The following is a 27,958-nucleotide window of genomic DNA, read 5'->3' as shown; positions in this document are numbered from 1 at the left end:
AAGATTAACTTGTGGTAAAAAGGTCACACAATTTTGACATTGTTGTATTATTTGTCTAGATTTTTCCTTAGTTATTTTGAAACGCTTTTGTAAAGTATTAGCATTGACATGGAACCTTTTATGAAAATGTGTAGCTTCTTCTAGTGTAGAGAAAATATGTATGTCATGTGTAGTTTTATCTGCTAAATCATTGCCCAAACTAAGGGCTCCAGGCAATCCTGTATGTGCCCTGATATGTCCTATAAAGAATGGATCTTTTCTGTCCCAGATTAGACTTTGTATAGTGGAAAACAAAGAGAAAACAGTAGAGGAAGGGGAAATCCTACCAGCATCTTCAAGGGATACTATAGCATTAACTATATACTGACTATCAGAAAATGAATTAAATACAGAATCTTTAAACATCATAAAAGCTTGTAAAACTGCATTAAGCTCTACCTTTTGAGCTGATTGTTTGGGTACTAAAAATGTAAAAGTTTGAACAGGGGTAACTACTGCTGCTGTACCATTATTTGACCCATCAGTGAATATATTTGGAGCATTCATGATAGGGGTTTTTCTTGTCATTTTTGGAAAAACTACAGGATGTGAAGACCAAAAAGACAACAAAGGATTAGATGGTGATTATCAAATGAAACATTAGATTTACACATGATTATTGCCCAAGTATTTAACTCATTAGCTAACTCATCAATTTGGTTCATAGTATATGGAGTAATAATTTTATTGGGAGAAATTCCAAACACTCCCTTTGCTGCTTTTATTCCTTTGAGTATAATTGTCCTACAGCCTCAGGATACCTAGTAAGAATAGTGTTAGGAGAATAAGATAAATGTATCCACAATAATGGACCTTTTTGCAAAAATACTCCTGTAGGAATATTTTTTGTTGGTATTACAATAAATAATAAAGGCAAAGTTATATCAATTCTATCCAAATGCATATTTTCCATATACGTTTCAATAATTTTTAATGCCTTTCTTGCTTCAGGCGTTAACATGCGGGGTGAATTTGGATCTGATGGACCTTTTAGGATATCAAATAAAGGTCCCAACTCTCCTGTTGGTATGCCTAGATAAGGTCTTATCCAATTTATATCTCCTAATAACTTTTGAAAGTCATTAAGTGATTTGAATTGATCTACTCGTATTTAAAATTTTGGTGGTCGGACCATGGTTGAGGATAATAGAACTCCTAAATAATTAATTGGAAAATTTAATTGTACTTTATCTATTGCAATCTCTAGATTATAATTTTTTAATAAGTTTGTAAGTGTGGCATAACATTCTATCCATGTGTTTTTATCTTTGTGTGCTAGCAATACATCATCCATATAGTGAAATATTTGTAGTTCAGGATTTTGATTTCTAAGTGGCTGGATTGCTTTGTTAACATAAATTTGACACATAGTTGGGCTGTTATCCATCCCTTGAGGGAGTACTTTCCATTCATATCTCTGATCAGGACCTTCATGATTCAGTGCAGGGATAGTAAATGCAAAACGTGGACTATCCTCAGGATAAATTGGAATTGAAAAAAAGCAATCTTTAATATCCATAACTAAAACATACCAGGTTTTTGGCAAAGCAGACAATTGAGGAATCCCCGATTGAGCAGGTCCCATAATAACCATCTCATTATTAATGGTTCTTAAATCTTGCAATACTCTCCATTTACCAGATTTCTTTTTAATGACAAAAATGGGAGTATTATAGGGAGATAGGAAGGTTTTATATGTCCCTCTGCTAATTGTTGTTTGGCCAGGTCATGGGCTGCTTGTATCTTTTCTTTAATCAGGGGCCACTGAGGAACCCATACTGGTCTTTCTGATTTCCAAGTAATTTTTAATGCCTCAGTGACCCCTTCTGAAAACCCAGTCCATGTCTATTTATTCCTTGATCTATTTGAATTGGTGCTGCTATACCTTGTTCTCCTAATCTTTTTTCTTTCCTGAAACCTTGTCTAGCCCTAATAGTGGGCGCATTTGGATTGATGTTATTTGTTAATGTCAAACCTAATTGATCTAGGACATCTCTTCCCCATAAAATTATAGGAAGATGATCCAATACATATGGCTGTATAGTTTCTTCATGTCCTTCAGGATCCTTCCAATCTAATACCATTGCACTTCTATGGGGATTAGTTGCTGCTCCTAGGCCTAAAAGCATTTGAGTGGCTTGTTGTAATGGCCAATGTTTTGGCCATTCTTGACGAGAGATGATGCTAAGGTCTGCACCTGTATCCATTAGCCCATTAAATTCATGTCCTTGAATATTTAGTTTTAGCATGGGGCGAGAATCTAAATTCAAAGACAGCATAGCCCAATCTACACCTGTGGAGCCTAATCCCCTGGAACCTCTTTCCATAGTACTACTGGAAATTTTATCATGTAGGCTGGGTATTATTAATAACTGTGCTATTCTATCTCCTGGTGAAATTACTGATATACCCTTTGGGGAACTAGCTATAATTTTTATTTCACCTTCATAATCGGGATCAATTACCTCGGGACTTATCATAAGTCCTTTTAGTGTAGAAGAACTGTGTCCTAACAATAAGCCTACTGTTCCTTGGGGAAGAGGTCCTTTTACTCCTGTGGGAATGATTTGAACTCCCATCTCTGGAGTTAGTACTGCTCTGGCGGAGGCTCAGATGTCCAACCCTGCACTCCCTCCTCTGGTTCGTCTGATGAGAGATCTGATGGATAATGTGTCCTGGGCACTACCCTGATGGTGTTGCTGGGTTCCTCCATGGTGTTTCTGGGTTCCTCCAGTGCCCTGTACATTTGTGGTCATGGGCCCCGGAGCATTGGGCCCCCCTGTCGGTTTTTTGGCAATGGAGCCCGATGACTTTCTACACAATATCATGGGTAAACACTTGGTCCTTGCCCATTTTTTGATAACGGAGTACCCTCAATGGTCGTTTGAGAATGGCATTCATTAGCCAAATGTCTCCCTCTACGGCATCATGGGCAAATACCCAGTATTCTATTCCTTTGATACCTAGCTTTGTTAAACCCTCCTCCTATGGGGCAACTCCTTTTAAAATGTCTTGTTTGTTCACAATTGTAGCATGTTTTTGGCCTGGCATCCAAAGCCTGTTGTACTGCTGCCAAGACTTGTCCTTGTTCATTAATGTCTCTACATAATTTAATATATGTGTTTAAATCTTCATGTCTCCATGGTCTAATGACCTCTCTGCAGCAACAATTTGCTTGGTCATAAGCCAGTTGTTTTATAAATGGCATTGTTTGTTCTGTATCCCCAAAAATTCTGGAAGCTGCTTGAATAAGCCTATCTACAAATTCAGCATAAGGTTCATTAGTTCCTTGTATTACCTTAGATAATTGACCTTGTAAATCTCCATGCCCCTGTAAAATTTTCCATGCCCTAACCGCATCTACAGCAATTTGTGCGTATATGCCAGGATCATATTCGATTTGTTGCCGTTGACCCTCATAAGGTCCTTTTCCTAACAACATATCTAGATTTCTTTGAGGGTCACCGGATGCTGCATTGCACCTAGCTGTCTCCCTACAAAATTCCTCATTGGCAACCTTCCATAACAAATATTGTCCTCCATTTAGCACAGATTTACACATACTAGCCCAATCTGCTGGTGTCAGGTCCAAGTTGGTAATGGATTCGACCATGCTCACAGTGAAGGGTGCTTGAGGACCATGGGTTGTTACAGCCTCTTTTAACTGCTTCACTGTTTTGAAATCTAAAGCATGGTGAATTCGCTGCCCTCCTGCCTGCTCAAGTACAGGGCATGCTAATCTTTGAGGTCCTGTCTCAGGATACCATCTGTCAACTACGGGGGTTGAGGGCCACTCAGCTATCTCCATAGGTGGAGCTGTTGGTTGAGTTATGCCCTCTGGTGATAGAACGGTGTTAGTAGTAGCCTCCTGTTGTAGCTTTTTCCCTAATAGCTGTTTCTCCTCTAAGCTTTCTTCCTTTAAATTTTCTTCCTCTGTCTGACTAGCTCAAGAGACCTTCCCTTTTGCTTGATCTAAAATGTCTTTCTCCATGGTTTGAACCTCTAACAATTTATTTAACACTCTTTCAGTTTGTTTTTTACTAATTTCTAATCGGTTATAAAGCTAACACAACCCAATAAGATAATACAAAACAAAACCGAAACAGAATGAAACAAAAACGGAACAAAAAATCGTTGTATCAATTTTCCTATTTTCTTGACATGTGCATTTGTGGTCTATTTCTATCTCTTCCTCAGGGAGGAACAACTTCAAACCTTGACCCAACCATTTTTCCCAGTCTGCCTGAGAAAATTCTAGGGATAGGCAGCTTGAAACAAACACAAAACAAATCAAAACAAGAACACATTGTTTTTTAAAATGGTCACCCATTCTCTTGCCTTCCCTTAGGGGCAAGCAATTTCACATACCCCGAAGCTTCAGACATTCCCTGTACGGGCCACCAATTGCTGCAGTCTGGCTGGACACAAATCACAAGCTACTGAAGCAGGAACAAACTTTATTTTTGAACTGCCAGAAAAAACCTCACACACTCTCCTGGGGAATTCTCCCAAATGCCACACGGCTCGTCCAGGAACCCCCAGCCAGAAATATCTCTCCCGGAAATCCCCACGAGAACTCCAAAATAGTGCGAGAAGTCAAAAGTAGTGGCAGAGGCGGATAGTAATGCCTCGCCTGTCAATCAATACTGTTGGCAAAATGCCAGGGGCCATAGAGACTCGGCTGTGGCTCTCAGCAGGAGGACACAGAAGGTGGAGTCTGGGCTCCCTCTCCTACGTCTGTCCACAGGAACCAGGCCCTCAGTGTCCCTAACCCTGAACTCTCCCTGGGGTCCCCGTTGCTCTCAGGGTCCTGGAGTCCTAGCCCCACTCCTAGGAGACATCCAGCTGGACAGTTCCTCCACTCACCGGCCCCAGAACACAGCGTGCGTGGTGCCTGATGTCACCTTCCCAGATACAGAGCGAGGACCTGGAAATGGCTGCCAGCGCCCTGCTCTTTCTGACCTGGGGTCAACCTTCTCCTTCCAGCCTGACCCTGACCCCGTCTGTCTGGAGGCCTATGGAGGTGGCTCAGCACACAGTGAAACTGTCCTCCCAAGACAGGGACCTGGGGAGTCCCAGGCCATGGGCGGTGCTGTCCACGGTGCTGAGCAGCGTTGGTGGGGCCTGGGCTTAAAACCCACCCAGCTCTGCAGAGGACTCAGGGCCCACGGGAGGGGACCCAGCTCAGGCCAGGAGAGTGGGCGGGAAGGTCAGGCCTGTGTGACAGGAAGGATCTGGGAACACGCAGACCTCGTCCATGGGCTGGGATCTGGAAAGCTGCCGTCCCCTTCCTGGTCCATCGTGGACTCTCCTGTTGTCCCTGCTCTTTTAGGAACACTGAGTCTCCAGGGAACCCCATGGGGCCTCAGGTTGAAAATCCCAAACCTGAAGAGAGAAGGATTCAGGGAGATGGGCCATGGGCACAGAGGGGGACAACTGAGTGACAAGGACGCATGGGTGAGGGGCATCTATTCCAGAGATTGATCATCATAATACCAAGAAGTGGGGTCACTGTCCTTAGGACGGTCTCCCAGCAGGGTCTTTCAAAGGTGCTTCTCACCAGACTTTGCTGGTACAGTTTATGCTAATTCAACAGTTTCAGGGGATCCAGGGGAGACCAGAGGACTCCCCCTTTCCTGATGTCGGCTGTGCTCTGTGACAGCCCTCCTACAGGTACAGTGAGTGAACATAGACTGTAGGTCCTCAGCGCTCTAACTTCTGGATAAGATTAGGAGTGAACCATCTGTGGCCCCCCTACTCCCCCCTTTGGGTTCAGGACCCTCCCATCGTCTCCCCACTCCCCCTCCCCATAACAAAACCAGAGCCAGCCCAGGCCTTCACAAGTCTGGGGCCCACGCACTAGACTCCTGTCACAGACACTTAACTACTGTGTCCTGGAGCTTGAGTCAAGAGTAAAGGATCCTCCTGGGGCCACCAGGGACAACTTCCAATGACAGGGGAACTTGGCCACAATCCTAAAGACTAAGAAGACTCCTGGGGGTGTCCCCAGCATTGTTCTGCACGTGGAAAAAGCTCAAAATCATCAGTGCTCCCTCTAGGACCACCTTATTATCCACTCTGCCAAACAAATGCCACAGGACTCAGTGGATCTTACACATCCTTCAAGTCTCATGGTTTCTCTGGTCTGAATCAGAGTGCAGCTGAGTCAGGTCCTACAGCATAAGGCCTCTCACAGGCCATGATCCGACGGATGCTCCAGTCATTTGAAGGACAAGGGAAGGAGTCCCCCAGGACGACTCTCGAGGTTGGGGAACGGAGTCGGGTCCTGAAGCTGCTGGTGGAGGACCAGTCAGAGGCACTGATTTATTAATGACAGCAGACACACGTTCAAGACAGAATGCAGGCCATCGTGGGGGTGAGAAGCTTCTGGAATAAAGAATAGAATTCACGTTCAAGGGGGAGCGTGGGCCATCTCCAGGGGGAAACAGCAACACCTTGGTCTGGGGTGTCCACATTCACACTGGGACAGTAGTTAGGGACTGGACTAGAGGGGAGCAGGGCTGTTTCTCTGGCCCTTGTGCACTGCCCTCGAGTCCATCCTTGCAGACAGGGCAGGGGCTGAGGACCTGAGTTGGTGGCTCAGGAGGGCTTGTTTGGCATTCCAGTGGCTCATGGACGCTTCTCTTTTGAGACTCACTAGACCTTTCCTTTTCTGCATCCCCAAGTTCCTCCCTCAGGGTCAGTGCAGGGCCACCTCAGAGATGTAGGATGACACTGCATGGACCAAAGTCCCCAGGGCCACAGAAAGACAGAGACCTGGCAGGGACGGGCCAGACCACTGTCCCCTCTACCGGGCATCAGTTGCTTCCGTGACCCTACAGGGAGCAAAGCGTGTTGAGGTGGAAGGTGGGCAGGGCTGCAGTACAGTCTGAGGAAGGGGGCTTTATCGTGATGGCACTGGGGAGCCCTGCCAGGGTCCTCACAGGGAGAGACACTCATCCATCGGGCACTCTGAGGGAAGACTCAGGTTCTGAGGAGATTCGAGAAAGGCGGGCCAGGGAAGCCTTTGGGCCCCTCAGTGTTGGGTCTCCAGCATCTTGGGATCCCATCAAGACCTGATCACCCACCATCGACCTCAACGGCACCCACCATCGCAGCTCTCTCCCACACTCACCTGTGCACACGCACCACTACCACCCCCAGGGCCAACACAGACCCACTCCATCCTCATCCTCCGAGACTCTGCCCTGCGCATGTGCATTCTGCCCCGAACAAGTCCCCAGCCTCTGCACCCCCTTCACACCCTCCCCGCAACCCCTCCTCCAAGGGTGCAAATCCTATGTTCTATAATTCCTGTAGCCTATAGTGACCACAAAACCAGGAAATCAGGACAAAGCCGTTTCCCCTCCACGTGATCCAATGGCCAAAGCTTTCTGCCAGAGCAACAGCAGGGACTGCTCAGTGCCCGCGCAGGTGCAGAGGAGATGCCCAGCAGTGCCCTTGGAGCCTCGGGCCGAGTGGAAGCCTGGACCACAGAGTTGGAGGGAATCCCCAGCCTCAGGCTCCCCGAGGACTGGTGCATTCTGGGAGTCGTAGGCCAGGCAACACCAAGGCCTGGAGGTGACCAAGTTGTGCAGAGGCAGGAGGGGGCGGAGCTGTGTGTCGGGAGCAGGGTCTGCGCCTGCCAAGTCTCGGACCCCAGCAGCCTGGCCCTGAGGGTGTGGGGGTCTGCAGAGGAGGGAGGACGGCTCTGGGGGGGGAGTCCAGAGCACAGCCCTGGGAGGCCCTCTCTTCCAGGGTCCCCTGTTCCTCTGTCACCGTCCATGGAGGGGACACGTAGCTGGACATGCCGTGGAGGAAGTGGGCACATGCTGGAGGCTGGTGCTGGGGACAGATGGCGGGAGATGAGCTAGATCCGGTGAGCAGGGAGACCAGGGTCAGGTGGACAGACATCAGGGAGGCCAGGCTTAGGAGGAAAGAAAGGCCAGGTGGTGACTGAGGGGACCAGGGAGGTACAGCAAGGTCCAGGTGGGGACCCACTGGCTCTGCTGTAGAGAGGGGCCCTGAGCCAGTAGCCACACAGGACCCCAGCAGGAAGGGTGGCCTTCAGGATGGGGACAGGCAGCTTACTTGCAGCCATGGGGAGGTGGCCAATCCAGGGCCATGATGAGGAAGGGGTCCCTGGGCATGTGGGATGCAGACACGCCATGTCACTGACCTGAGACTACCTGGTGACACTGTTTCCAAGCTCCTCGCCCATTGCTGGCCTAGCTGCCCTCTTCCTGGGGGACCTCACTCTGAGGGAAGAGACCAGGGCCCTCAGGGGGGCAGCTTGGTGCAGTGGGCAGTGGTCCCTGCCCTGTGCCCTGTCAGGGGCTGGAGGTGACTGAGGGAGGCCGAGGAGGCCTGGCCTGAAGCCCTCCTTGATGACACCCACTTCCCCCCATGTTGGGCCAGAACTGGGGACAGACAGCGATGGCCCATGGCCCAGGCGGCACTCCCTCAGCCCCTGTCTGGCCGGAGCAATCTTCACCCCTTGGGTCCCCAGCGCTGGGACTCTGGGATTCAGTGCCAGGTGCCTGCCCTGCCCACACCTCCTCTCCACCCCTGGGCAGCGCTGACCTGAGCAAGATGAGGCAGAGGCCGAGGAGCAGCATCTTGACAGCCACCTCCCCGATGGCCACCAGGACCACCTGGGCCATGGGCCCTGACCTCCCTGCAGAAAAGTGGACGAGGCCAGAGTCACCTGCTAATCCACAACCCAGGTCCCTCCTCCACCTGAGGCCATGGACATGGCTCCTCAGGCCTCCTCCATCCCTAGTGTGGGGCCATCAGCCCAGGCCTTCCCCAGGACCTGACTGCCCAGCAGCTGGACCCCAAGCACTGTCCAGCCTCACAGCTGACCTGAGGCTGAGCAGAGGACCCTCATGCCCCCTGCTGGGCACGTGGGCATTTGCTCAGAGGCCTGGGACCTGCAGGTCCTTCCTGGGCTGGGGTCAGGTGAGCAGCCCCAGGACACTCACTCTGTGGTGACAGGCTCAGGGAGATGTGCTGGGAGCCCAGAGGGTTCTGCGCATGGCAGGTGAATTCCCCTCCACCCCTGAGGTGCTCTGCAGACAGCTCCAGCACCCCAGGGTCCATGGTCTGTGAGGGATACTGAGTCAGGTTCCCCCAGGACCAGCTCAGCCTGGCAGGGGGATGGCTGTCGACGACACAGAGCAGACGCAGAGATTGACCCTCCAGGACGGAAAGAGATGAGCCATTCCCCAAGGTTGTGGATGCTGTGGGGAAAGAGACAGAGGGTCAGAGTGACAAAGAGAGCAAATAGAAAAGAGGAAGAATACAGGAGACTGCAGAGGGTCGATTCAGGGACAGACACGTAGACTGAGAGAAACACAGACCCAGAGATGGCGAGCACGACCCTGGGCCCTGACTCAGCCGCCCCCCACTTGCGTGGTGATCTAGCTCCATCTCTGTCCTGATGGGCTCTGTCCCCTGGACTCAGGCCCCAGCTCTCTCAGAGGAAGCATCTTGGGCTCCACAGGATCCTCAGGCAAGTTGTGAGTCCAGCCCTAGATTCCAGGTCCCCAGGGGCCCTTGGTGACACTTCAGATGCCAGACTTTCCTGGGGTCTCTTGCCCTGTACCACATCCTCACCTGATGCCAGCCTCTGGTTTATCAGCCTGTTTCTAAGAGGGACTCACTCCCAGGCACTCAGAGTCTGATGGACTGGGGACCCAGGAGCAGGTGTCCTAAGGCCATGTGACAAGTGATGGGGACAGCAATGTCAATGAGACAGGGAGACGATGTGGTCAGGAGGGCTTCCTGGAGGAGGCGGAGCTTCCTTACACACAAAGTACCCAGTGAAGGTCAAGTTTGGCAAAGATGGTGGGGGGTGGAAGGGGCTCCCAAGGGGAACAGAGAGCGCCCAAGGACCAAGGCCAGGTGCACCAGGGAGAGCCCAGGACCTGCAGGGCAGGCGGGAGGGTGTGCAGGGAGGTGGGGGCGCACTCACACAGGGCCTCAGAGGTCAGGGGAGGAGCTTGTTCTTGGGAACTCAGAGGGGACACCAGAGCTGCCACAGAGCCTGAGGACTATGACGCAGGACAGACCTCCACCCGCTCCCTGGACAGTCAGCGAGCTCCAAGGGAAAGGCCAGGCCTGGTGTGAGGAGGAGGGCCCTCAGGCCTGGACAGAGCTCCCAGAACCAACAGTCAGACAGGACGTCACCTGGGCACTGAGCAGAGGGGGTGGGAGTCCCCGGAACTGCCCTGGGGAGAGGCCTCATCCCGGGAAGACAGTGCCCATGCGGACCACGCCACCCAGGCGTCACCAACACGGCAGAGAGGACCCGCTCTCCCCCTCGGAGCTGGGAGGGGACTCCCCGGAGACCCTCGGCCTTTCCTCCAGGTCAGAGGGACAGACGAGCCAGCTCCTGTGGTTAGGAATGTACGCCATGACCCACGCGGGAGGGACACAGGAGACTGTTCCCTGCACAGTCCTGTTGGGAGATGACCAGGGCTGGGCACATGGCACCAATTTGGTTGTCAGAGGACGCCCACAGACCAGGGTCCATCTGGGCAGTGGGACACCCTCACCACCCAGAACAAGGACCCTGAGTGCTACTGACATGCAGTGACCTCTCAGTCCTCAGGTGGACAGTCCAAGGCTCAGCGCAGCCTGAATGGACACTGGTCACTTCTGCGAGGGACCTAGGCTCTGGGGACAGACTGCTGGGCGTGTTCTGCGTGTGCCCTGGACTGTGCCTCCTCCCACAAGCACTTAGATCAAAGCTGTTGGGGAATAAGAAGAGGAGGCTGGAGGCAGGTCCAGGAGGAGGCTGGGAGGGGGCATGGGAGCCCAGTTCTGCTGTGAGAGTGTCACCCTGTCCCTGTGGGGGTGAGGGCCAGGCGCTGGAGTCCAGGGAGCCTGGGAGGGTGGGGACAGGAGCTCAAGGCACATGTGGGGCTGTGGTGAGGAGAGGTCATTGTGTTCTGGAACACAAGTTTCTGTCACCAGGTGAGTCCAGGGTGAGGGCACCCAGCCCTGCCCTGAGCTGAACAGGCCCTGCCCCCAGCCCCAGCGAGGCCCCTCCCTACCTGGGCCAGCTCCTCGGGACACAGTTACACTCAGGTTCTGTGGAGAGTCTGGGGCAGGGGGACACGCAGACCTGTCAGTGGGAGGCTGGGGACATCAGCCTCTGTCCCAGGAGCCTCATGGTGGGGAGGGGTGGAGGCTGCATCCTCCTGGCCCAGCCCCCACATGATTTCAGGACCCAGCACCCAGTGTCCAGGGTCTGACCCCTCTCCCTCTCCCTCAGGGACCAGCCCCATCAGAGACCCAGGTGTCCCAGCCCAGCTCTCACATGAGACGTTCAGGTGGACGGTCTTTGTCCTGGTCACACGGGCCCCAGGCAGGGTCACCTGGCAGGTGAGGTTGGTGCCATGGTCCTGGGGCCGCGGGGTGAGGGTGAGCACCGAGGAGTGGGTGATGTTGGGGCCCAGGGAGGACACAGAGGGCCCTTCCCAGGAGAAGGTGGGGGGCGTCCCCTGCTCACAGGCCCAGGGCACAGAGCAGGTCAGGTTGCTGGGACGGCCAGTCTCCAGGGTCCCAGGGACGAGGATGTCAGGGGTGTGGGTCAGGGCTGGTGAGCAGAGGGGGACAGGCAGGGTCAGGAGGGAGGGTGGGAGGTGGGGCCCTGAGAGAAGCTCAGGCTCTGACCCAGCTGCTCCCTGAGCCCCTAATGCTTGACCCCAGCTCCCCCAGGGCAGTGTCCCACCCATCCCTGTCCTGTGACCTCCCTGAGGCTGCCCCAGAACTGGAGTCTTACCTGTCACACGCACTGACACACTGTGATCCGTGTAACTGTGTATCAAGCGTCCTCTCTCCACCCGAAAGTAGTAGGACCCCGCGTCTGTCTTCCTGGCGTCTCTGATGCTCAGGGAGCAGATGTTGGTTCTTGGGTCCCCAAGGAGGTGGAACCGGCCCTGGGTCTCGTTCTGCACTTTCCGGTCAGGGTTGTTGGTGGCCACTGGAGCATCAGTGCTCTTGTCCCCTTCATGGAACCAGTAGCCATGAGCTGAGTCCTTCTTAGTCCAGCTGCTCCAGGGGTAGGAGAATTGGCAGGGCACATGGACACACAGGCCCTCCTGCACTGTCACCTCCCTGGGCACCTTCAGGGTGTAGTCCGGCAGGTCATAACCCCCCTGGCCCTCCACCCGCCCACAGCCCCGCAGCAGGGGCAGCAGCAGCAGCAGCAGCAGCATGTCGGCCGGGGCTGCAGGGCCGCAGGGGAAGTCTGCCCCCAGAGCTCCTCTCTGAGGAACTAAGAGCCCACAGGAGGAGGCCCACGGGAAGGGACAGGAGGGGACAGGGGCCTCCTAGAGGAGGAGCTTCAGCCAGCCTCTGCCAGGGTGGCCTCTGCCCATGGCCCCCACCACCACGTCCAGCCTGCAGCCCTGAGGACAGAGAGGACAGGGATCTCCCTGTGTCACCCTGTCCCTCCCTCCCTGTTGACGTCTTTCCTCTTGGGAGACTTTTCTGCAATGTCACTCATGGGCTTCCTCTAACCAGAGCCCTGAGTGACCCCAGGGCCATTGACGATTGTAGGGTCAGTCGACAAGGGAGGCCACTGGGGAGAGCAGGCCACCTCTCCTCTGTCCCTCAGCAGCCACACAGTGTGACACCCTCTCTGCACAGCAGACCTGGACACTGTCCCCAAGAAGTTACCACCTAGGCGAGAGACACTAAGTCCTCAGGCACCTGGGCCATGGAGGGGTCTACTGGGCAGCATGGAGGTCTGCTCCTGCCCTGGCTGGACTTTAGTCTCAGGGGACTGTGCAGAGGAGACACAGGGCTGCGTTCTCTATGGTAAAACAACCAAGGACACAGAGGGACCCGGCTGGCAGGTGGCCTGAGGGACAGAGACGCAGGCTGAGGCCTCATGAGGGGGGACTGGCCAGGAAGACAGTGGGAAGGGAAGAGGCAGATTTTAAAAGGGACCAAACGTCCCCTCCATCATCAGCCACCAGGACGACTCCCTCACCGCCATGCTCTCTGCTGCCCGGTTACTCCAGAGCACGTGGACCTGGGGCCCCCAGAGCTGGTTGGCTCTGCCCCAGGAGTCCCAGGAACAGAAGGCACAGAGCACGAAGTGCCAGTGTGGACGTCCCCCCTGGGGTGGCCAGGATTTCGTGTGAGCAGCAGCATGCGCCTGAGTAGAGTGATTTGCAGCTGGGGCAGGTCATGGGGGTCCTGGGAGGGGGGCCCTGTGACTCGTGTGGGTTTTCCTTGAAACCTTTTTCTGGGGGAGACAGGAAAGATGTGTCATGTGGGTAAATGTGCCCCCCAAAACAACAGCTCCGTGATAGAGGGCCAAATGACTGTCCTGCAGGACAGGCCGCAGAGCTCCCAGGGCCACCGTTGTCCTGCTCCCCGTGGCCGCCCCTGCCCCTCTCGGGCAGCCCTGGCCTCCTCTGCAGATCCCCATCTGAGCTCACCCCCCCAACACCATGGCTTCCTCTGAGACTCTGTGCACACAGAAAGTTGGGCTGTGTCCGTCCACTCAGCCCCATGGACCTGTCCATTCCATGGTATCCCCAGAACCAGCTCCCAAACCTGGGGTGGGGTCGTGCCCTGCAATGACTGGGGAGAGGGGGGGTTCCACACGCAGCCCCCCCTCACTACCCCCTGCATTGCCAGCTGCAGTCCCACCTGCAGCCCTCCTAGGCCCCCCGCTGCCCAGACTCCCTTTCCTGGGAAAGGAAGACCTAGGAGCTCGCCCACACCTTAAAGAAGAGGGGGGCAACCTGCTGGGGAGGGGGGTCCCCCGGGAGTCTCTGTGTTGGGCTCATCTTGGTGGGTCACCCGAAACCCGAGGCACTGACTTCTCTACCCACGTTCTCAGGCTGTGCCTGCAGGGAGCACCCCTGGGGATGAGACAGTGTCTCCCCAGGACATGGAGCAGGCTCATCCTGCTTCCCAGAAACCACTAGGTTCTCCAGCTGGTCTGCTTTGCTTCCTGGGGGATCTCGCTGAGCCAGAAGTTTCTCTGAGCTTGTTTTACCAGTAAAACTAACCAAGTCACCCTGAGAGCCACCAAATACCTGATCCCCGTTATACACTCACCATCTGGCAGGACAGAACAAGGGGCACTGAAACTGTCACTAAAGACAGAACGGCAGACAGGAGAATGCTGGGGTCAGAACAAAGACCTGAGATGAGAAGTTCATGTAAACAGTAGCACCATTTTTCTAAATTACAAAAGCACTTATTGGGAGGATGTATCCAGCACCATCCTTGCTGAGGAAACTAGATAAAAACACCTTCATCCAGCATCGAATATTGGGCAAAGACTTGCCCTGGGAACGGGCAGTGAGGACTGGATGCCTGGGGTGGCACAGGCAGATAAAGGAGAGGGGCTGTTAAGGGTTTGTCCCCTCCAGGGCCAGGCTGCACATGACAGTGTTCACAAATGGGTCATGCAAGGCAGAGAACTTACTAATGACCCCAGAGGTACCCAGGCACGGTGACACTGAAGGAAGAGGAGGGAACTAGGCTGAGCAGGACTCAAGTGTCAGCTAAAGACTTGCAGAGGGTGAGAGCAAGGGAGGGACGGGCCCTTCTTAAAGAACCCCGAGGGGACAGGGGACGGTATGGAAGACCCATGTGGGAGAGATGGGAGGAGATCAGCGTGAAGCTGAGAAGAGGAAGTGAATACAACCCACCAGGAGTGGAGGCCACGGGGATGTGGCAGAGGAAGTGAGTCACCTTCAGGAAGGGACATTCGCAAGACTCGTGTCGTGGGGTGTGGTGGGTGAGAGAGACCCCAGGGACTCCTAGGGTCCTCACTGGGGAGTGGTGGCAGCTCCGTCACCAAGAGGGAAAAGGAGCTCCTCTGAGGCTCCCTGCAGACGGGACAGGACAGAAGGAGGGAGAGCCACCGGGGGCCATGAGGGAGAAGGGAGGCCGGGCAGGTGTGGAGACTCAGAGGAGCCTCCTGGGGGAGGAGCAGGACAAGGCCAGAGGTGGACAAGAGCCTCCGGACAGGGCTTCCAAGGAAGGAGTGGGCAGCAGCTGGAGGATGAGAGGAGCTGTCCCATCTCTGTCCTCAGTTCCCAGAGGTCCTGGTACGGAGCCATAAAGTGCCAACGTCCGTGCTCAGAGTCACTGTTCAGGCTTCCTCAGGTGGAGGCCCAGCACCTAGGACGGCCTAAAGTTACCTTGATGGCACGAGAGGACCAAAGTCTCCCAGGAGCAGGGCCTCACAGCCCTGGATTAAAAGCTGGGGGGGGCCACCAACAGCCAGAGCCCAGACCTGATGAGAGACACTGGAAATCCCTCAGTTGTAGCATACCCACAGTCACACCTGGACCAGCCACTAGACGTGGGCTCTGCCACCCAGACTCCAGGTTACAACAGGCCTATTTCCCCATCCACTGGGTCATTTAAATCCCTCGACTGGCCAGATGGGGAGCTTTGGGCTCGCTTCCTCCCCTCCTCATCTGCTTTCATGCAATAAAGTTCTTTTGCATACACTGGTACCCAGCATTGGCCTCTCTGCACACTGGGCACCGTCCCTCACTTAGTGACAGTCCCAACTCTGCTCTTAGTTTGGTGGCATGCCATGCCCTACCACCGCCCTTTCACCAGAACATGCCATTAGCCAGTCTCTGTGAAGCGTCTAGAGAAGAAAGTTCTGGTGCAGGAGGGCCGGTGTGGACTCAAGAAGCATGGATCCGAGGAAGGAATTGGTGACTGATGTGCCACCAGCTCCCCAATCGTTACCAGAATCCAGACACAAGTCACCCACAGCTCTGACCACCAGCACCACCCGCCATCCCATTTCCTCTGCACAGAGAAGCAATGTGGGATAAGACAGTTCTCCTGGCCACACTGACTCTGGGGATTTCACCTAATGGAGAACCAAGGACTCCAAGGCTACAGAGGGATGGACACTGGGCCACACGGACTCCTTGGGGGCAGGATATAAGGGAGACTGGCGTCCATGGGAATGGAGGAGGTCACCCTCTGAGGGCTCTGGCATGCTGCAGGTCGACTCCTGGGGTGGCCACACTCTGAGGACACATGGATGGTGTGTGGGTCAGGATGAGGGGAGGGCAGTGACCTGACCATGAGGAGGAATCAGGCTGTAATCTTCAGAGTGGCCAGTCTCAGGGCCTCAGCACTCTAACTCTGGATCCTCAGAGAGGATAAGATTAGGAGTGAACCATCTGTGGCCCCCCTACTCCCCCCTTTGGGTTCAGGACCCTCCCATCGTCTCCCCACTCCCCCTCCCCATAACAAAACCAGAGCCAGCCCAGGCCTTCACAAGTCTGGGGCCCACGCACTAGACTCCTTTCACAGACACTTAACTACTGTGTCCTGGAGCTTGAGTCAAGAGTAAAGGGTCCTCCTGGGGCCACCAGGGACAACTTCCAATGACAGGGGAACTTGGCCACAATCCTAAAGACTAAGAAGACTCCTGGGAGTGTCCCCAGCATTGTTCTGCACGTGGAAAAAGCTCAAAATCATCAGTTCTCGCTCTATGACCACCTTATTATCTACTCTGCCAAACCAATGATACAAGACTCAGTGGATCTTACACGTCCTTCAAATCTCATGGTTTCTCTGGTCTGAAATCAGAGAGCAGCTGAGTAAGGTCCTACAGCATAAGGCCTCTCACAGGCCATGATCCGACGGATGCTCCAGTCATTTGAAGGACAAGGGAAGGAGTCCCCCAGGACGACTCTCGAGGTTGGGGAACGGAGTCGGGTCCTGAAGCTGCTGGTGGAGGACCAGTCAGAGGCACTGATTTATTAATGACAGCAGACACACGTTCAAGACAGAATGCAGGCCATCGTGGGGGTGAGAAGCTTCTGGAGTAAAGAATAGAATTCACGTTCAAGGGGGAGCGTGGGCCATCTCCAGGGGAAACAGCAACACCTTGGTCTGGGGTGTCCACATTTACACAGGGACAGTAGTTAGGGACTGGACTAGAGGGGAGCAGGGCTGTTTCTCTGGCCCTTGTGCACTGCCCTCGAGTCCATCTTTGCAGACAGGGCAGGGGCTGAGGTCCTGAGTTGGTGCCTCAGGAGGGCTTGTTTGGCATGCCAGTGGCTCATGGACGCTTCTCTTTTGAGACTCACTATATCTTTACTTTTCTGCATCCCCAAGTTCCTCCCTCAGGGCCAGTGCAGGGCCACCCTCAGAAATGTAGGACGACACTGCATGGACCAAAGTCCCCAGGGCCACAGAAAGACAGAGACCTGGCAGGGACAGGCCAGACCACTGTCCCCTCTACCAGGCATCAGTTGCTTCAGTGACCCTACAGAGAGCAAGGCATGTTGAGGCGGCAGGTGGGCAGGGCTGCAGTGCAGTCTGAGGAAGGTGGCTTTATCGTGATGGCACTGGGGAGCCCTGCCAGGGTCCTCACAGGGAGAGACACTCATCCATCGGGAACTCTGAGGGAAGACTCAGGTTCTGACGGAGATTCGAGAAAGGCGGGCCAGGGAAGCCTTTGGGCCCCTCAGTTTTGGGTCTCCCGCATCTGGGGATCCCATCAAGACCTGCCTCACCCACGTCCTCCACCCTGAGCTCCACCCCAGGTCCACGGTAAATCAGAGGGTAGTCGTCTCACTGCCCGAGGTCTGCACGGAGAACCTCAAGTGCACCCACCATCGCAGCTCTCTCCCACACTCACCTGTGCACACGCACCACTACCACCCCCAGGGCCAACACAGACCCACTCCATCCTCATCCTCCAAGACTCTGCCCTGTGCATGTGCATTCTGCCCAGTACAAGTCCTGAGTCTCTGCACCCCCCCACCCCCCCATCCCCACTTCACTCCCTCCCCGCAACCCCACTGTTAAACAACGATGCAAAGAAAGGCCACCAACTCCAATTGACATCAAATTAAAGCAAGCCTGTGATTCTGACCAGCCAGGGCTGTCTCCTGAAAACCGTGGGAACAGAAGACAGCCCGCAGCTCTGAGGAGCACAGCTTTACAGCACAGAAAGTTACGAAAACGGGGGGGGGGGGGGGGTGTCTGGAGAACTTACAGATGGCAGGATTTTGACAAGCATAAGACAGAGGCAGGCAGTAGGTAATGGTCGAGCACTTGGGGAGTAAATTGGATTCCAGCATCGGAATTCATAAGGCGCCATTAGAGCTTCAGAGAGGTCCTTATCTGGCCAGGGAAGGCCAAGAGTTATGGGGCGTCACTAAAGTCTCAGAGAGGGCTGCTATCTGGTCGGGGAAAGCCAGGCTGGGTGAGGTCGAGGCACGGGCAGGCATTCCAAGCAAGTGCAGAAATCGCAGTGATTCATAGTAAAGCTGAAGTTAACTTTTCATGCCTTAGTGACAGGATGGCTCCCCATCTTAAGAGGGAATTAGGCTGCGTTATCACCCACCTCCAAGGGTGCAAATCCTATGTTCTATAATTCCTGTAGCCTATAGTGACCACAAAACCAGGAAATCAGGACAAGCCGTGTCCCCTCCAGGCGATCCACCAGCAACAGCCCTCTGCCTCATCCACACCACGGTCCTCTCGCACCCTGATGCAGCCGCAGAGGAGATGCCCAGCAGTGCCCTTGGAGCCTCAGGCCGAGTGGAAGCCTGGACCACAGAGTTGGAGGGAATCCCCCAGCCTCAGGCTCCCCGAAGACTGGTGACCAAGACCTGGAGGTGACCAAGTCGTGCAGAGGCAGGAGGGGGCGGAGCTGTGTGTCGGGAACAGGGTCTGCGCCTGCCAAGTCTCAGACCCCAGCAGCCTGGCCCTGAGGGTGTGGGGGTCTGCAGAGGAGGGAGGACGGCTCTGGGGAGAGTCCACAACACGGCCCTGGGAGGCCCTCTCGTCCTAGCTCCCTTGTTTCCCAGGGGACATGCAGCTGGTCAAGCCGTGGAGGAAGTGGGCGATGCTGGAGGCTGGTGCTGGGGACAGATGGTGGGAGCTGAGGTGGATCCCGTGATCAGGGGAGATGAGAAACAAGCGTGACCAGCATCAGGATGGACAGACATCAGGGAGGCCCAGCTTAGGAGGAAACAAAGGCCAGGTGCTGAGGGGACCAGGGAGTTCAGCAAGGTCGAGGTGGGGACCCACCTGGCTCTGCTGTAGAGAAGGGCCCAGAGCCACTATCCATATGGGACTCAGCAGGAAGGGTGGGCTTCAGATGGGAACGGGCAGCTCACCTGTGGCCAGGGGGAGGTGGCCAACCTGGGGCCTTGAGGAGAGAGGGGTCCCTGATCATGTGGGAGGCTGAGACGCTGCGTCACTGACCTGAGACTACCTGGTGACAGTGTTTCCAAGCTCCTCTCCCATTGCTGGCCTAGCTGCCCTCTTCCTGGGGGACCTCACTCTGAGGGAAGAGACCAGGGCCTTCAGGGGGGCAGCTTGGTGCAGTGGGCAGTGGTCTCTGCCCTGTAGCCGGTCAGGAGGCTGGAGGTAACTGAGGGAGGCCGAGGAGGCCTGGCCTGAAGACCTCCTTGATGAGACCCACTTCCCCCCACATTGGGCCAGAACTGGGGACAGACAGCGATGGCCCATGGCCCAGGCAGCACCCACTCAGCCCCTGCCTGGCCGGAGCAATCTTCACCCTTTGGGTCCCCAGCTCTGGGACTCTGGGATTCAGTGCCAGGTGCCTGCCCTGCCCACACCTCCTCTCCACCCCTGGGCAGCACTGACCTGAGCAAGATGAGGCAGAGGCCGAGGAGCAGGATCTTGACAGCCACCTCCCCAATGGCCACCAGGACCACCTGGGCCATGGGCCCTGACCTCCCTGCAAAAAAGTGGACGAGGCCAGGGTCACCTGCTAATCCACAACCCAGGTCCCTCCTCCACCTGAGGCCATGGACATGGGTCCTCAGGCCTCCTCCATCCCTAGTGTTGGGCCATCAGCCCAGGCTGTCCCCAGGCCTTGACTGCCCAGCAGCTGGACCCTAAGTACTGTCCAGCCTCACAGCTGACTTGAGGGAGGGACACAGGAGACAGTTCCCTGCACAGTCCTGTTGGGAGATGACCAGTACTGGGTGCATGGCACCAATTTGGTTGTCAGAGGACACCCACAGACCAGGGTCCATCTGGGCATGGGACACCCTCATCACCCAGAATGAGGACCCTGAGTGCTACTGACATGCAGTGACCTCTCAGTCCCCAGGTGGACAATCCAAAGCTCAGCGCAGCCTGAATGGACAGTGGTCACCTCTGGGAGGGACCTAGGCTCCGGGGACAGCGTGCTGAGTGTGTTCTGCATGTGCGCTGGACTGTGCCTCCTCCCACAAGCACTTAGATCAAAGCTGTTGGGGAATAAGAAGAGGAGGCTGGAGGCGGGTCCAGGAGGAGGCTGGGAGGGGGCCTGGGAGCCCAGTTCTGCTGTGAGAGTGTCACCCTGTCCCTGTGGGGGTGAGGGGCAGGTGCTGGAGTCCAGGGAGCCTGGGAGGGTGGGGACAGGAGCTCAAGGCAGCCATGAGGAGGGGTCATTGGTTTCTGCAACATGGGGTTCTGTCACAAGGTGAGTCCAGGGTGAGGGGACCCAGCCCCGCCCTGAGCTGAATAGGCCCTGCCCCCAGCCCCAGCGAGGCCCCTCCCTACCTGGGCCAGCTCCTCGGGACACAGTTACACTCAGGTTCTGTGGAGAGTCTGGGGCAGGGGGACACGCAGACCTGTCAGTGGGAGGCTGGGGACATCAGCCTCTGTCCCAGGAGCCTCATGGTGGGGAGGGGTGGAGGCTGCATCCTCCTGGCCCAACCCCACATGATTTCAGGACCCAGCACCCAGTGTCCAGGGTCTGACCCCTCTCCCTCTCCCTCAGGGACCAGCCCCATCAGAGCCCCAGGTGTCCCAGCCCAGCTCTCACATGAGATGTTCAGGTGGACGGTCTTTGTCCTGGTCACACGGGCCCCAGGCAGGGTCACCTGGCAGGTGAGGTTGGTGCCATGGTCCTGGGGCCGCGGGGTGAGGGTGAGCACCGAGGAGTGGATGATATTGGGGCCCAGGGAGGACACAGAGGGCCCTTCCCAGGAGAAGGTGGGGGGCGTCCCCTGCTCACAGGCCCAGGGCACAGAGCAGGTCAGGTTGCTGGGACGGCCAGACTCCAGGGTCCCAGGGACGAGGATGTCAGGGGTGTGGGTCAGGGCTGGTGAGCAGAGGGGACAGGCAGGGTCAGGAGGGAGGGTGGGAGGTGGGGCCCTGAGAGAAGCTCAGGCTCTGACCCAGCTGCTCCCTGAGCCCCTAATGCTTGACCCCAGCTCCCCCAGGGCAGGGTCCCACCCAGCCCTGTCCTGTGACCTCCCTGAGGCTGCCTTGACCTGGTGACTTACCTGTCACATGCACTGAGACCATGTCATATAGGTATCTTAGTCTCAAGCGTCCTCTCTCCACCCGAAAGTAGTAGGACCCCGCGTCCATCTTCCTGGCGTCTCTGATGCTCAGGGAGCAGTTGTCGGTTCTTGGGTCCCCAAGGAGCTGGAACCGGCCCTGGGTCTCCTCCTGCACCTTCCTGTCAGGGTTGTTGGTGGCCACTGGAGCATCCGTCATTCTGTCCCGTCGCCGGAACCAGTAGCCATGAGCTGGGTCCCCGTTAGTCCAGCTGCTCCCGGGGTAGGAGAATTGGCAGGGCACATGGACACACAGGCCCTCCTGCACTGTCACCTCCCTGGGCACCTTCAGGGTGTAACCCCCCTGGGCCTCCACCCGCCCACAGCCCCGCAGCAGGGGCAGCAGCAGCAGCAGCAGCAGCATGTCGGCCGGGGCTGCAGGGCCGCAGGGGAAGTCTGCCCCCAGAGCTCCTCTCTGAGGAACTAAGAGCCCACAGGAGGAGGCCCACGGGAAGGGGACAGGAGGGGACGGTGGCCTCCTAGAGGAGGAGCCTCAGCCAGCCTCTGCCAGGGCGGCCTCTGCCCTTGGAGACCAGCCCCCACCACCACATCCAGCCTGCAGCCCTGAGGTGCCCTGAGTCACCCTGTCCCTCCCTCCCTGTTGACGTCTTTCCTCTTGGGAGACTTTTCTGCAATGTCACTCATGGGCTTCCTCTAACCAGAGCCCTGAGTGACCCCAGGGCCATTGAGGATGTGGGGTCAGGAGACAAGGGAGGCCACTGGAGTGAGCAGGTCCCCTCTCCTCCCTCCCTCAGCAGCCACACACTGTGACACCCTCTCTGCACAGCAGACGTGGACACTGTCCCCAAGAAGTCACCACCTTGGGGAGAGACACTAAGTCCTCAGGCACCTGGGCCACACTGGGGTCACCAAGGCAGCATGGAGGTCTACTCCTGCCCTGGCTGGACTTTGGTCTCAGGGGACTGTGCAGAGGAGACGAGGGAAAGTGACTTGTTTGAGGCCACCCTGGAGGGCTCTGTGGGCATGCTGGTGAGACTGCAGGTTAAACTGGAGTTTTTAAAATGGAGTTGCTTAGGCTCAGGTCTAAGGCCACCCTAACACTCAAACACTATGGCTTCCTCCAAAGACTCTGTGCACACAGAAAGTTGGTCTGTGTTCGTCCACTCAGCCCCATGGACCTGTCCATTCCATGGTATCCCCAGAACCAGCTCCCAAAACCTGGGGTGGGGTCGTGCCCTGTGATGGCTGGAAGGGAACAGGGTTCCACACACAGCCCCCCCCCACCCCCTGCATTGCCAGCTGCAGTCCCACCTGCAGCACTCCTAGGCCCCCCGCTGCCCAGACACCCTCCCAGCAGGAGCAACTGCAGAGCCCAGTGGTCAGAAGGGCAGGTCATGACCATTCTGTTTTACAAAGAAAAACAGAAGAACGGGAAGGAGAGACCTGGGGAAGCCACAGAGCATCTGCATGTAAGAGAGGAACTTCTGAGAGAGCTGGAGAAGCCCTCTTGTTCCACTTCCCCAATTTAGAAGAAGACACCCAGGTCAGAGTGGTGAGTGCTCTGGGCTGAATACTGTGTCCCTCCAAAATCCACATGTTGACATCCTAACTGCTAAGGGGAGGGTCACAGCAGGAGGGGACTTTGGGAGGTGATTGGTCCTGGGGCAGAGCCCTGATGGATGAGATTAGTGTCCTTACAGAAGGGACCCAAGGGAGCTCCTTTGCCCTCCTGCCACAGGAGGACACAAGGAGGAGGCAGGGTCGAGGAGGACACTGGCCTCCCCAGACATGGGATCTGCCAGCCCCTGGGCTGTGGGCGTCCAGCCTCCAGAACTCTGAGGAGCAGATCTCTGCTGTGCACAGCCCCAGCTGATGGCCTCTGCCCCACAGCCCAAGGACTCAGAAGGCAAGTGGGTCCCCTCTTGCCTCTTGTCTGGGGCAACCACCTCATCAAACGTTGTCCACCAGGGCTGACTGGGCTGGGGAGGAGAAGTCCCGTCAGATGGGGAGGGAAGGACTGTCCAGTCTGTCCAGGGGACAAGGAGAAGCTGCATTCATGCCACAGCCAGGTGGTGCCCACTCACACTGGGCCCTGAGGTCTGCAGCTAAGGGGTGAAGAGGACAGGTCCAGTGGTTTCCTTGAGGGACAGCAACGTCTGGTTGGGGACACACAAGTCCCCAGACAATGCCAGTGCCACAGGGCAGGTGGCTGAGATGGGCACCAGCTGGGGGTGGGGGGGATCTTGCTCTTCTGGAGAGGAAGGTGAACTCTCAGGGGACACAGGCAGAAGGACATGGTGGGGACGTCGGGCAGACCTGAGGGACATGGGTGACCCAAGGGACGCTGAGACAAAGGCCATTCCTGGCTGAGTTCCCCACACCTCTGAAGCCCCTCTGCTGAAGTCCTCAGCCAGCAGTGAGTCTGTGCTCCGTCTGTGTCCACTCCCACTCTGCCCAGCAGGGAAAAGGGCGCTGCTCAGAGTGGGCGCTGCCTCTGCTCAGGACTGGCTCTGGCTTGGGGATGGGAGGCCTTGGGGTGCTGTCCATGGTGCTATGAGAGTGGGTTCTGACCCAGGAGATGCCCAAGCTCTGTGCAGGAGCCTGACCAAGAGTCTGCAGTCAGGGGTCAGCACGTCAGGTGTGCCAGGGGGAGCCCAGGTCCACCTGGAAGGGGGCACTCAGGAGGGGGACAGATCTCTGCTTCTGTCCTGTCCACCCTCAGGAATGCCCTATGGACCACGCCAGGCTGCTGGCTCTGTCCCCATTTCACCTCCCTACACCCCTGACTGAGGGGGGATTGTCCTTGGCAGGGGGACGGGGCAGCTGGTGTGCAGGTGGGTGAGCCGCTGTGGGAAACAGTCTCCAGACACAACCCAGACCCCAACCACAGGACAAGGGGTTCCTCGGTCACTAGAGGGTTATCCCCTTCCCACAGCCCCTCCTCTTGGGGTGACTGGAGCCCAGGGCTGCTCTGGCCATAGAACGTGGAGGCTGAGAAGTTCTGAGACTGAGGAGGTCAGGCGGCCTCCACCCCACCCCTGGATCCCTGGGCACCTGGGCATCCTGGGCCTCTGCTGGACAGAGACCCACGTGGAGGAGCACCAAGATGTCACATGTCCCACCCTGACAGAGGCCACCATCTCAGTGCAGCTGCCTGAGAGAGCCCAGGGCCAACCACCAGCCACAGTGCCCAGCCGGGGTCCCGCCCACCCACAGCAGGGGACGTAAAATCCAATGAGTCCTGGGGCTGATGGGCAGCAGTACCTGCCTGGAACAGCAGGCCACGGGGCACAGCGGAGGGAGAAGGAGGGACTGCACTGGGCTGCTCTTCTTGCTCACTGATCTGAGAGGACTGCTCTTAGCTGGCCACGAGGAGCCCTGTGTGAAGACCCTCTGGCGGTTTCCACTCGGTCAGCCTGGCCAGGCCAGAACTGCATTCCCAGAATCCTTTGCTCCACATGCTCCAGGCTAAAGCAGACCCAGGACCAGGCGGAAGGAGAAGCAGCCACAGGGCTGGGAGGGTCAGGAAGCCTGGGCTATTACAGGGATGGGTCACAGGTCACCAGGATCTGTTGGTCATCTCACTGGTGTGACGCAATGGCTCCTTACATCCAGGCCAGAGGGAGGGTCCTGGGGACAGCCACTGGGAGAGGGATCACTGAGTGCTGGGGCAAGCACTGGTGGCCCAGGTGGACCCAAGTGGCCAAGACTGAAATGGACAGCAACATGCAAACAACCAGGGAAAATGTCGTCCCTGATATTTCACTTTTATCAAGACAGTGACCTAGGACTCTGACCTGACCTCCAGGGTCCTATTCACAGTGCCCCATCCTCCCAGGAAAGGGGGCAGGGTAAGGCCCATCTCAGGACTCAGAATGTACAGTGCCTAGGTAGGTGTGTGTGTGTGTGTGTGTGTGTGTGTGTGTGTGTGTGTGTATGAGGTGGGAGAGACAGCCAGGCAGACACTACAGAGTCAGGCTCTTCTCTGATGCTATAATGAAGCGGCTGAGTCTGGTGATTTAGAAAGAGCAGAAGTTCATTTGCCTCATGGCTCTGGAGGCTCCACATGAAGAGCGTGGAGCCCCATCTTCTCCCCTGGGGGGGCTCCCTGCTGCGTCATAACATGGCAGAGGCCACCACAGGGTGGGGTGGGGCAAGCCCGCCAGCCCAGGTCTCTTCTTACAAAGCCACAAATGCCATCAGGGGTCCCCACCCCCATGAACTCATCTAATCCTCCTCAACTCCCAAAGGTCCCTCCTCCTGTGGCTTTGGGACCACCTTTCCCCATGTGGACTTTGGGGGACACATTCCAGCCACAACAGGTGACATAGAGTTACAAAGCAAGCAGGAGCCAGTCTGAGTGTTACCAGGTATTGTCATGGGCGGGATTCCTGTCCCCAAATGTCCCATGACCCCCATTCACGTCTGTAACCTGAGAACCCTGGGGTGGCTGTGCCCACTGTAGGTGACACAGAGGCAGACCATTAAAGCCACAGATTTATGGGGGGACAACAAATCTAGAATGCAACAGAGCCTCAGGGTGGGGTCAGGACAGTGCAGTGTTACCAAGGGAACGTTCAGGTGGCAGAGGACAGTCCCCTGGGATTCCCACCAGCATCTCCCTCAGAGCACTGGGTGCTGAGGCCCCTGCCCTGCAGCCCCCCCAGGCTCCCCCAAGCTCAGCGTGTGACACCTGAGAGGACTGCAGCAGAGCTCCTGAGTTGGTCACGGGCTGGTCAAGGTGTCGTGGGACAGGAACCTGCCTGCAGGGGAACAAGGACTTCCCATCTCTGACCCCAGCCTTGCCCACATGAGTTGGGGCTCTGGCCTGCCATGGGGTGGCGGAGACCCACCCTTTCCTTCTTACTTGGAACGTCACTGAAGGCGGTGGTGCCGGGAGAGCAGGTCTGGGACGAGATGCAAGTTCCTGCTCAGGGTGGGGGTGCGGCCATGGATGCTGCCCCCCTCCGTCTACAGCCAGAGTCAGCACAGAAGGTGGAGTCTGGGCTCCCTCTCCTACGTCTGTCCCCAGGAACCAGGCCCTCAGTGTCCCTAACCCTCAACTCTCCCTGGGGTCCCCGTTGCTCGAGTCTTACCTGTTACATGCACTGAGACCATGTAGGATAGGTAATTGTATCTCAAGTGATCTCTCTCCACCTGAAAATAGTAGGACCCCGCGTCCATCTTCCTGGCGTCTCTGATGCTCAGGGAGCAGTTGTGGGTTGTTGGGTCCCCAAGAAGTTGGAACCTGCTCTGGGTCTCCTCCTGCACTTTGTGGCCAGAGTCGTCGGTGGCCACTAGAGCATCCTCTTTCCTGTCCCGTACACGGAACCAGTAGCCATGAACTGGGTTCCAGTTAGTCCAGCTGCTCCAGGGGTAGAAGAATTGGCAGGGCACATGGACACACAGGCCCTCCTGCACTGTCACCTCCCTGGGCACCTTCAGGGTGTAACCTGGCTGGGCATAACCCCCGTGGCCCTCCACCCGCCCACAGCCCCGTAGCAGGGGCAGCAGCAGCAGCAGCAGCATGTCTCCGGAGCCACAGGGGAAGTCTGCTTTCCTCTCTGTAAAGTTAATGGCTACAAGACAGGGAGGAGCCCCACAGGAAGGGGACAAGGAGGGATGGTGACCTTCTAGAGGAGGAACATCAGCCCGCCTGTACCAGGGTGGCCTCCGCCCTTGGAGAGCAGCCCCCACCACCACCTGCAGCCCCGAGGACAGAGATAGAACACCCCATCTCCTCCCTCCCTGTGGACATCCTTCCCCTTGGGTGACATTTTCTCCGTGTGAAATGGCTCCTCTCTAACCAGACTCTTGCACGACTCCTGAGGCCCTAGCTGCTCTTGGAATGAGGCGTGAGACTCAGGATCAGGAACAGCCAGTGTGGTGTCAGCCTCTGGGCCGTGCACACGTCCTCCCTACACACAGCAGACCTGGACAGTCCCCAAGGAGTCATGGTCTAGGGCCTGATGCTAAGTTCCCAGGCACCCAAAGCTTCTGGGGAAAGGAGCTAAGACTGAATATTCGTGTTCTGTGCATTTGAAGACTATCTGGGCACGTGTAGACGTTTAGAAATTTTATACTTTGGGGGCTGGGGTTGTGGCTCAGTGGTAGAGCGCTTGCCTAGCACGTGCGAGGCCCTGGGTTCGATCCTCAGCCCCACATAAAAGTAAATAAATAAAATAAAGGTGTTGTGTCAACTACAACTAAAAAATACTTTTAAAAAAAGAAATTTTATACTTTTCTTTTGTATGAAATCTTTGATCTCTATGAAGTTTACTTTGTTATCTAGTAGAAATGCACTTTGCACTAAAAACTCATTCATCTGATGGTAGGATAGGGGCACCACCTATACCCTGTTTAGTGCTTGCCTGTATCATTTGCCATCTGTAATTTTTGATGATCATATATTGTGTATGTTAGTGGGGTTTTGTGACATTTAATACATGCCTACAGTGTGCACTAGTCAAATGCAGTCTTCCATCATCCCCACTCTGCTCCTCCTGCGCCAACCACTAGTTACCACTACTCTACATTTAGGTTGACTACTGTTTTTAAACTGCCACATCGGAGAGAGAATATCCGGTACTTGTCTTTCTGCATCTGTTATTTCACTTAACGTA

General features: G+C 55.9%; 1 protein-coding gene across 1 annotated transcript; it reads right to left on the bottom strand.

Moving 5' to 3' along the window:
- Window positions 1-7,913: 7,913 nt before the first annotated feature.
- On the bottom strand, window positions 7,914-21,738 carry LOC144250357 (sialic acid-binding Ig-like lectin 12). Its single transcript, XM_077793032.1, has 7 exons — window positions 21,318-21,738; window positions 14,885-14,902; window positions 11,831-12,190; window positions 11,366-11,644; window positions 11,100-11,147; window positions 9,024-9,281; window positions 7,914-7,966 (listed from the first exon to the last, which is right to left on the bottom strand). The coding sequence occupies exons 1-7, from the start codon at window positions 21,736-21,738 to the stop codon at window positions 7,953-7,955; spliced, it is 1,398 nt and encodes a 465-aa protein (XP_077649158.1). The 3' UTR covers window positions 7,914-7,952.
- Between the last annotated feature and the right edge of the window lie 6,220 nt (window positions 21,739-27,958).

The sequence above is a fragment of the Urocitellus parryii genome, chromosome 15 (assembly GCF_045843805.1).
Source record: "Urocitellus parryii isolate mUroPar1 chromosome 15, mUroPar1.hap1, whole genome shotgun sequence".
Taxonomy (NCBI): Eukaryota; Metazoa; Chordata; class Mammalia; order Rodentia; family Sciuridae; genus Urocitellus; species Urocitellus parryii.
This window is presented reverse-complemented; position numbering and strand designations above follow the sequence as displayed.

Excerpts from the sequence above, each read along its gene's own strand:
- LOC144250357 (XM_077793032.1), bottom strand. The coding sequence starts at position 21,738 with ATGCTGCTGCTGCTGCTGCTGCTGCCCCTGCTGCGGGGCTGTGGGCGG. Across the intron at positions 11,148-11,365 it reads CGTCCACCTGAACGTCTCAT|ACTCTCCACAGAACCTGAGT; the intron begins GTGAGAGCTGGG and ends CCCCTGCCCCAG. Across the intron at positions 9,282-11,099 it reads GTCCCGAGGAGCTGGCCCAG|CATCCACAACCTTGGGGAAT; the intron begins GTAGGGAGGGGC and ends CTTTCCCCACAG.